Below are 9,140 nucleotides of genomic sequence, written 5' to 3' on the forward strand. Positions count from 1 at the left end.
CAGTGCTGTTTTGTCCATTCACTTTCGTCATGTCAGATCAGATCCTGGCCCCTCAGCTGTCACGTAGTATTTGGGTGGGAGCTGAATGAGGGTCTCAATTATTTCACTGTTCGCGTGAGTGCTGTTCAGAAGTTCGTCCTCAGTGCAGGTCAACAGGTAATGGCCATTATTTCATAACATTTCGTAACAACTGTTTTTAAACGTTCTCCGTGTATTACATTCTATAACGGGCTTTTTACAATAACTTCGTATAACAAATATGTAGGCCTAGTATAAAGTTAAAGTAAATAAGTATTATGTTCTAGAATAATAGTATCAGTGATATTTGCCGGATAAAAACATCTCCATAAAAAGGGTCAGGTATACTATTACAGTGCTTTTGTTTTGCTGAAAATGTTTATCTAATTGTTTATGTTGATGGGGGATGTTGATACCCCAGAAATAATAATAAAAAACTTTTATCTTCTTACTGTTGGAGTTTTGATGGTGTTTCTTTTTATATTTAAATAAAAAAACATTGCTTTATAACTTGTTAATTCTTGTAAATAATTAGCATGTAGTTTATATGTTGGGTGAAATTAGTTTTAAATTACGTTTTCCTACAAACTTACAACTCTAGTAATTTGATATGTTTTATAATTTTACTGTAATTTTGTTGTGCAGTGTTGATATTTCTCTGTAAGCATAATCGAGTCTTTATCAGTAGTCATGGCGTATATTTGAAATAAGAGAGAAGAGCGCTGTGGTCAGCGCGAGTCTGCGCGCTCCTGATAAAGCGCGCTATCGGCCGCGCCCAGGTGATCGACGAGACGCGCCCAGCGCTCCACCGGGTTTCATCTCGAAGCAACTCCAAGTTTTTTAGCAGCATCTTTTAATGTGTCTTGAAAGGGTTGACAGGCAATAATTATGTATCAGAATGACTTAAAAATTTGTAAACACAGCATGTGTTACAATAAACATTTACATGCTTTTTTAATGATTATATAAAGTCATTCTTATTTTTTGCAGCTGTTGAAGTCATGTCTGCTTTTCTGCATCACTGCCCATTCCTGAAGTCCACTCCTGGTCTTTCTTTAAGGAATGTGGCGGCATTCTTTTGCTTGGCTGACCGATGCCCCATCATTGTCCGCCAGATCTCTGTAAAAGCCACCTTTTCCGTTGAAGAAAACGGTAATGCTTTGGTGTACCTTGCAAACACTACAGACAATCATTACAGTGTATCATCATGTCACTCTGATTCACACCAGATGAAGCATAAATGACTATCAACATTTATAGTCATAAATCAATTTAATTGATTTAACAAGACTTAACAAGTGTTTATGTTTACACAGTTTTACTCAAAACACTTTGATTCTGTTCAGGTATGCTTCCTTATAAGGAGCCAAAGAGACAGCTGGCCACCACTGCCACTCAGGTAGCCATCAACATGTCCAAGAGCTGTCCCTTTGTTTCCTCCAAGATCGGATTGGTCAAGGCCAGTCCACAGGTGCAAGAGGATGTTCAAGCAATGCAGCCGAATGAAGCCAATTCAGGTCAGTTTGTAGATTTCTGTACAGTCAAAAGTGTGAAAATTGTCAAATGCAGTTAAAAAAAGGACTGAACTGAATAGTTTTTACAGCTGGACATCAAGTAAACATATTGTTCATTTGCATCCATCATAAAAACACTCTTTTTTTCAGCTGGACATTACATAATACTGTTGCTTGTATTTATGTCTTGCTTAAAAATCAGATATTATCCAGCTGACTGAATGATGTTATAAAGACAGATTGCCATTATGTAGTTAGTTTGAGGCTGAAGAAGGTCTTTTGTTCTGAGAAGTCTTTCATACAGGGTTTGGATTCATAATAACCCACAACAACTCCTTAGCATTTGAATACAAAACAGATAATGACTCAATGACTGCTTGTGTAACAAATGCAAGTCTTCAGGCAATCGCGTTTCACATTAATCAATTTTTGCATTTGATATGAACATATTATTGAAAAGTTTAAGTTTCTCAGAACTTCTCATGTCTCAGAAGAACCTGATTGGTTTGTGTCCAAGTCATTTCAGGAATACTGTTTTAGTTTGATGACATATCTCCTATCCGTTTTCTAGGAATGATGAGCTCACTGTTCAGTGGATTACAAAGTTATCACTCCATTGGACCTACACACTTTCTCCAGGACAACATTGGTAAGCTACAGTAGACCAAATTCTCTCTTCAAATTTTCTGTCATTATAGTTTGTTCATTCTGAATGAGACCTGTCTATTCTTTAAATACTGCAGCCCAGCCCAGTTTCGACTATGATGACTTTTTTACCCAGAAGATTGTGGAGAAAAGGAATGATCACACCTACCGTATCTTTAAGACGGTGAACCGCTTTGCAGAGGTTTACCCTTTTGCTGAGGACTACTCTGTCCCGGGACGTAGGAGCACCCAGGTATCTGTGTGGTGCAGTAATGATTACCTGGGCATGAGTCGACATCCCCGCGTTGTCAATGCCATACGGTCAGTACTTCAATATTATTAGTATCATACTGTATACGTAAGTTGTATTTACAAGGAAAACAATTCACCACTTGGTACGACGAGGTACAGTACTGACTTAAATTATAACCGTTTAATAAAACATTTGCTAAACATATACATTGTATGATGCTTACATTCATTAAAATGAAAAATAATAATTTGCTTGTTTGGAAAACTGCTCAACTAGCTTTAATAATGTGATTTGCCAATGTTTTTTTTAGAGAGGCTTTGGAAAAGCATGGTGCAGGAGCCGGTGGCACCAGGAATATTTCTGGTACGAGTAACTATCACGTGGCCCTGGAGAGTGAGCTGGCCCGTCTTCACCAGAAAGATGGAGCGCTGGTCTTTTCTTCCTGCTTTGTGGCCAACGATTCAACCCTTTTTACTTTGGCTAAAATGCTTCCAGGTATCCAACAAAGTAGGCTTATGATCAAAAAAGGGGATAAATGTATTCAAATAAATAAAGCTGCCTTAAAACTAATAGTAAATACTGTAGGAGACAGTACAGTGTACAGTTTTTTTATGTAATAGCAGCTACATGTACAATCCAGAATTGTCTTTGTGAGCATAGACACGTTTTTGAAGTGTCTTGGATAAGCACTTAAAAGCAGGTATTGTCTCAATTACATGAGGGATTTACAACAAATCCTCAATGTCTTCTCTCTACAGGCTGTGAGATTTACTCAGACATGGGCAATCACGCCTCTATGATCCAGGGCATCAGGAACAGTGGGGCCAAACGCTTTATTTTCCGACACAATGATGCCAATCACCTGGAGGAACTTCTTAGTCGTTCAGACCCACTTACGCCTAAAATCGTGGCCTTTGAGACAGTGCATTCGATGGATGGTGAGTATGAAAAGGAAATAACAGAACTAACTATAATATTTGATAGTTGTGGTGGATACATGATAACATAATTGATGTGTAATATCCATTCCCAAATTGGTTCAACAGCTTGCAACAAACAATGAATTACAATTTGTTTTCCAGGTGCAATTTGCCCACTAGAGGAGCTGTGTGACGTCGCACACAAATATGGAGCTTTAACGTTTGTGGATGAGGTTCACGCTGTCGGGCTCTATGGGGCACACGGAGCAGGTGTCGGAGAGAGAGACAATGTCATGCACAAAATCGATATTGTCTCTGGAACTCTAGGTAAGATATGGCTGATTCTATCCATTAACAGTTTATTCATGCTACAAATCCCCTTTATAATTTCTTGTTACCTTATATATCTACAGGTAAGGCATTTGGCTGTGTAGGTGGGTACATAGCCAGCACCGCCGCCCTGGTGGACTCTGTGCGCTCCTATGCCGCTGGGTTTATCTTCACTACCTCCTTGCCTCCCATGGTGCTGGCGGGGGCTTTGGAATCGGTGCGTGTGCTGAGTAGCCCAGAGGGTCAAGCTTTACGTAGAGCTCACCAAAGAAACGTCAAACACATGAGACAGCTGCTGCTGGATGCCGGCCTGCCCGTGATCAACTGTCCCAGCCATATCATTCCCATACGGGTCAGTGTTTGCAGATGACCTTTAGATGCATTTTGTATGTCTGGTACTTGGAACAGCTTCTACCATTTCAACCTGAACATTGTCTAAAACTAATTTGAATTTGTCATTTTTATGTTTCATGTCAGGTTGGAAATGCAGCGAAAAACTCAGAGGTGTGTGATATTCTGTTGGAGAATCACAATATCTACGTGCAGGCCATAAATTACCCAACAGTAGCTCGTGGAGAGGAGTTGCTGCGACTGGCCCCCTCTCCTTTCCATAACCCCATTATGATGAACTACTTTGCTGGTGAGAGATCCAGCAACATTTAGATTTCCATTAAGATTAATACTTTTTTAAAGTAAACAATAATTTTCACATATTCAGAAAGATCATACTGGTTTCCATTGTTTTTTATGTATAATTTTCAATGAGTATTTCATGTTGAACAGAGAAACTGTTGGAGGTCTGGCAGGAGGTGGGACTACCACTGAACGGGCCAGCGATGGCTTCTTGTACCTTCTGTGATCGCCCTCTCCACTTTGACCTCATGAGTGAGTGGGAGAAGTCCTACTTTGGAAACATGGAGCCAAGATACATCACTGTGGCAGCACAGTGAGGCAACCAGTCAACACACCAAGATGGCGAAGATCTGTTTTATCATACACTTTAACATGATCTATATTTTTTGTCTTGGTAGCTTAAATAAATGTAGATGGTGCTTAAAAATGTCCAATTATTTTATGCACTGTTTGTGGCAACTTGAAGTGTTTGTGTATACAGTAGCTTGCTGACTGTTATTAAGGATGCAATGAGAATTTATGTATCTGTTTAATTTGTATCGCTTAAATGACAGTAGGGTGAAATTCTACAATAGACGTGTGTCCCTTCTGCATGACAGCAAACCTGCACATGGGCACTTTTTGATGTATTCACATTTTTTTATCACATTTATGGACATTATTTCTTCCCCCCTTAAGATATTGTATTTGCACACAAATTAGCATGTTTAATAACAGCTTACACTAAAACAATGCCACTATATCCTCTTTGTGTTTTGGACCACTTTATTACCCTGAATTTGTATTTATGAATTTAGAAACTCAATAAACATTCTGTGTCTAATAAATTGCCTTAGATTATCAGTTGATTTGAAATACTAGAAAAAGCAAGAATAAGCATCTATGTTAATGTATTTAGCTGGTGAAAATGGCTGAAAAACATGTAGGAAATCATTTTTATCACAAAAGCTGCAATAAATAACTTTTTCCTCTCTGTCGCCATCTCTGTTTCAAATATAAAACTGCAGGTTACTCACTAATCCCTTAAAAGTTACTGAATATTTTTAGGATCTTCAAATCACATAATGTCAAACTTAAAATTTCCTGTAAAATCCACACCTGATATCTCAATTTATAAATAAATTTTGTAAGCTTTCCCTAGTGAATTGGAGAAACATTTTGAATATAAGTTTAAAGTAGCTGCTCAGTAAGATTTTTGTTACGTCTTAACCAAGATCGTTGCGGATTGCAGCTTTAAAAAACAAACAAATCTATAAAATCTGACAACTTTGTTACATCAATGTTTAATTTAAAATCTAAAACTGAAACCCATTATTAATTTGTAAGCGTACAGAATATCAGATGGTGTGAGAAACATTTTTGTGGCCAAGCTGAGCCAAAAGATTCTGTACACATCGCTTGCTGAGTAACCTTCTGTTATAACAACAAACAGTCAAACGTGGTCAGTGTTATAATAAGAATTTAGACAAATATAACAAAAAATGTTGTGTATATAAAAACTAAATCATACAGTATAGACCTCAAGTGCATAGCATATTATTTTTCAAATAAGTTTACTCAACTCTTTTGTGTCTTTAATTATTTTTATTTTTATTGAAATGGATGATACAAAACTTCACATGTGTGCTCTTTAATAGGTGGCCATGTTCTGTAAGAGATTAGAAAGGAAAAAGAGGTTGTCATTCATTATGACAAACATGATCCAGAAGACATAAGTCTTGAGTTGTATGCCGTTACAAAACACTTGCCTGGCTGATCCAATCGGTGTAGGCGCTCACACGAGTGAAGACGGTGGGCTTCTTGGCCAAGTTGCAGCTAAGTCCAGAGCCAAAGCTCACAATACCATGAACCTCCCAAGCTCCATCATTGCCCTTACAGTTGAGAGGGCCACCGGAGTCACCCTATGTCATGTGAAATTAAAAAGGTTTTCATACAGCAAGACATTCTAATGGAATTGAAACACTGATGTTTTTAAGGTACTCTTTCATTTTTAGTTCAGTTTACATCAGTTTCCGCACTCAATCCACTTTCTTCACAACTTGCATTCTCTAAAGTAAATCACTGATGTTTAATATTAAAATCATTATTATCTCCTTACATTACATCCAGATACAACACCATCTCCACCAGCGCAGACCATGTCTTGTGTAACCTGAGTGCTCCACCAATCTGACTTGGAGCAAGTTTGATAATCCACCACGGGAAGGAGAGCTTGCTGCAGGATATCAGCAATGGGACCGTTGGCTGGTAGGAAATGGACAAAGTGGATAAGACAGGTTAATGTGAAACAGATTATTATAACTGCCATTTTTAAAGTAACAGAAAATGTGAACCACACCATCTGGTGACACCCTCCACATGCATTATACTTACTGTAAAGGCGCCCCCAGCCGGTAACATAACAGGATGCTCCATTGGCCAAAATATCCCCACCAGCAGGAATACAAGCAGGTGTGATGGTGTCACTTGGTGTGACGGGTTTCTCCAGTTTGATCAGGGCAATGTCATTGCTGCGTTACAGAGACAACAATAAAGATAAGCATATTTATTATGATCCTTAGCATTCTAAGATGTGTCTTAGCAAGAAGTCTTGTGGCCCCCCTACCGGATGAAGAAGGAATTCCATTTCTCATGAACAATGATCTTGGCAGGGGCGATGGCGACTGAAGCAGACTCCTCCTCCTTCAGGTTTTGTTTGCCCAGATACACTCTGTAAGTTCTGGTATTGCTGTAGAACAACACGCAGAAAGCAAAGCTGTAACCCTCAACCTCTCCTTGGGGTCAATATAACCCCAATAGAGCACATATTCTATGTAGAAAAGACATGCTTTTTTACTATTTTTACTATTTTGTTTACTATTTTAGTTTGTAAAGGTTGTCATCACACACATTTGTAAACCATGTATACAAGCACACACACACATGCGCACACACGCATTCACGCATGAATGCACACACACGCACACACACAGCACTTACACACTCTCTCTCTCTTTCTCACACACACACACACACACACCTCCATAGGGACCAAGGAGATCTTCAGGAGAACGAGTTAAAAAGCTGACATTTCAAAATGCTTTATTTTTTATTTACTATTTATATATTTCTTTTTAATCTCTTTTCGAATGTTTATATATACATAAATTCACTAAATGTATAACAAACGTTGAAATGAATGTATCAGTAAAATGAATGGGTCTCTATGGCCCACCGCTTGTCAAACAATTCATTTTATTATTGTAATCCTTTTAGGTTTATCACTAATCAGCATATGGCTCACCTCACCTAAGACCTAGATCAATATCCAGAAAAAAACTTAAATTAAACTTGGATAATCATTTAAGTGATTTTTTTCTAATGGTATAGTTGAGGAATTATGTGGTAACTAGGTATAACATACTTTAAATTTGCCCAAAACACAGCATTAATGTATAAATTAGAATAAAAATATTTATATATATATTATTTATATTATTTAAAAATGTATATGTTTTTTACAATTACTTCATTAATTGTAATTCATCAAATACCAGCAGTGTAAACAGGAAAGAGGACCATATGAGGGTTAAAAATCACAAGATAAAATTAAAAAGAAGTTGTCAAAAAAATTGTAATCTTTTGCCACCTTTTGTTAGTTATCCCAAGCATTAAGGGCTTTCTTCATCATTTTCATTTTTAAAACTTTTTAGAGAAAACAAGATAAAGTGGCTCACAGAGTGAGATTTACCTGATGCAGTGAGCAGCAGTCAGAACCCACTCATTGGAAATGAGGGTTCCTCCACAGGTGTGGTACCAGCTACCACCACTTGTGTACTGGAGGGAAATCTGTGAAATAAAAAAAGGATATTAACATATTATGGTGTAGACCAGCAGACATGTGTTGTTAGAATAAAACACTAAAATGTGAATGTACCTGCCAGGGCCAGCTATGTGGACGTGCATCCACACCCCCTACTACCCTCGACACAATAGGAGGGAAGGTGGGCAGTCCACACCCGTAAGCTGAGGAAAAAATTACATATTTGATCCATGAGCCAGTTAAAACAGTATAAACTTAAAATAATTGTTTTTTTAATTCGATATTTACAAAATTATGCAATCATTTTTAATAAGGCTTCTTACCTCCAACAACCAGAATAGCCAGAACCACAAACTTCATCATGTTTGTACCTTCAGCTTTTGCCCAGTCTAGTCGGATTTATATACTGACCTATTCCATTTCAAGTCAATAAGCAATTCTTCGGAATAGATGTCCTTGACGCCTTTGGAAAAACAAATAGGACGGCCCCCATGCAGGTGGCCCTCTGGGTTTAACCTGACCTTGACCGTTAACATTTAAAGTATGTTTCATTACAAAATCTAATCAATGTAACATTTTAAAATCACTGCTGTTGATTAATGTTTTATCACTTCTATTTTGTGCACTTATACTTTAAATCCAAAAGTTGTTGTATTTAAATTGTATGTGCACAAAATAGACGTGATAAAACATGAATCAACAGCAGTGATTTTAAAATGTTACATTGACTAGATTTATACTAACTAAAAAACTCCAAAAGCACGCAATGTAATAGTTATCGCCCAATTAGTTATTTTATGTGTGGAGTCTGTGGACTATAAAATATTAACATCTATAATGGCTAGACGAATACAAAAATAAACACAAATGTTGAATAAACCCAGATAAAATATTTTTATACAATGCTGTCAAGTATCTAATATTGTGAGGAGGGCCTTAAACTTACAATCAATAATGACAAAATCTACAATAAATTAATAAAACAAATAAGAAATTACCTAGAAAGATGGGAATTTCTTCCTCTT

General features: G+C 37.3%; 2 protein-coding genes across 2 annotated transcripts; one reads left to right on the top strand and one right to left on the bottom strand.

Moving 5' to 3' along the window:
- Positions 1–17: 17 nt before the first annotated feature.
- On the top strand, positions 18–5,289 carry alas2 (aminolevulinate, delta-, synthase 2). Its single transcript, XM_056772259.1, has 11 exons — positions 18–156; positions 1,009–1,170; positions 1,365–1,535; positions 2,104–2,181; positions 2,276–2,498; positions 2,741–2,925; positions 3,189–3,368; positions 3,513–3,677; positions 3,764–4,032; positions 4,158–4,320; positions 4,464–5,289. Exons 2-11 carry the CDS (start codon positions 1,020–1,022, stop codon positions 4,628–4,630), a joined length of 1,752 nt encoding a protein of 583 aa, XP_056628237.1. The 5' UTR covers positions 18–156; positions 1,009–1,019; the 3' UTR covers positions 4,631–5,289.
- Positions 5,290–5,877: 588 nt separating this feature from the next.
- On the bottom strand, positions 5,878–8,511 carry ela2l (elastase 2 like). Its single transcript, XM_056772465.1, has 8 exons — positions 8,439–8,511; positions 8,230–8,318; positions 8,044–8,141; positions 6,919–7,041; positions 6,687–6,823; positions 6,412–6,557; positions 6,062–6,214; positions 5,878–5,961 (listed from the first exon to the last, which is right to left on the bottom strand). Exons 1-8 carry the CDS (start codon positions 8,476–8,478, stop codon positions 5,944–5,946), a joined length of 804 nt encoding a protein of 267 aa, XP_056628443.1. The 5' UTR covers positions 8,479–8,511; the 3' UTR covers positions 5,878–5,943.
- Between the last annotated feature and the right edge of the window lie 629 nt (positions 8,512–9,140).

The sequence above is a fragment of the Triplophysa dalaica genome, chromosome 18 (genome assembly GCF_015846415.1).
Source record: "Triplophysa dalaica isolate WHDGS20190420 chromosome 18, ASM1584641v1, whole genome shotgun sequence".
NCBI lineage: Eukaryota > Metazoa > Chordata > Actinopteri > Cypriniformes > Nemacheilidae > Triplophysa > Triplophysa dalaica.

What these genes read in the sequence shown, in the direction of transcription:
- ela2l (XM_056772465.1), bottom strand. Translation starts at nt 8,478, where the DNA reads ATGATGAAGTTTGTGGTTCTGGCTATTCTGGTTGTTGGAG. An exon ending in GGCTATTCTGGTTGTTGGAG is followed by an intron (nt 8,319 to 8,438) that starts GTAAGAAGCCTT and finishes TTTTTTCCTCAG; the next exon opens with CTTACGGGTGTGGACTGCCC. An exon ending in GTGTTGTATCTGGATGTAAT is followed by an intron (nt 6,215 to 6,411) that starts GTAAGGAGATAA and finishes CACATGACATAG; the next exon opens with GGTGACTCCGGTGGCCCTCT.
- alas2 (XM_056772259.1), top strand. Translation starts at nt 1,020, where the DNA reads ATGTCTGCTTTTCTGCATCACTGCCCATTCCTGAAGTCCACTCCTGGT. An exon ending in CGCGTTGTCAATGCCATACG is followed by an intron (nt 2,499 to 2,740) that starts GTCAGTACTTCA and finishes TGTTTTTTTTAG; the next exon opens with AGAGGCTTTGGAAAAGCATG. An exon ending in GCCATATCATTCCCATACGG is followed by an intron (nt 4,033 to 4,157) that starts GTCAGTGTTTGC and finishes GTTTCATGTCAG; the next exon opens with GTTGGAAATGCAGCGAAAAA.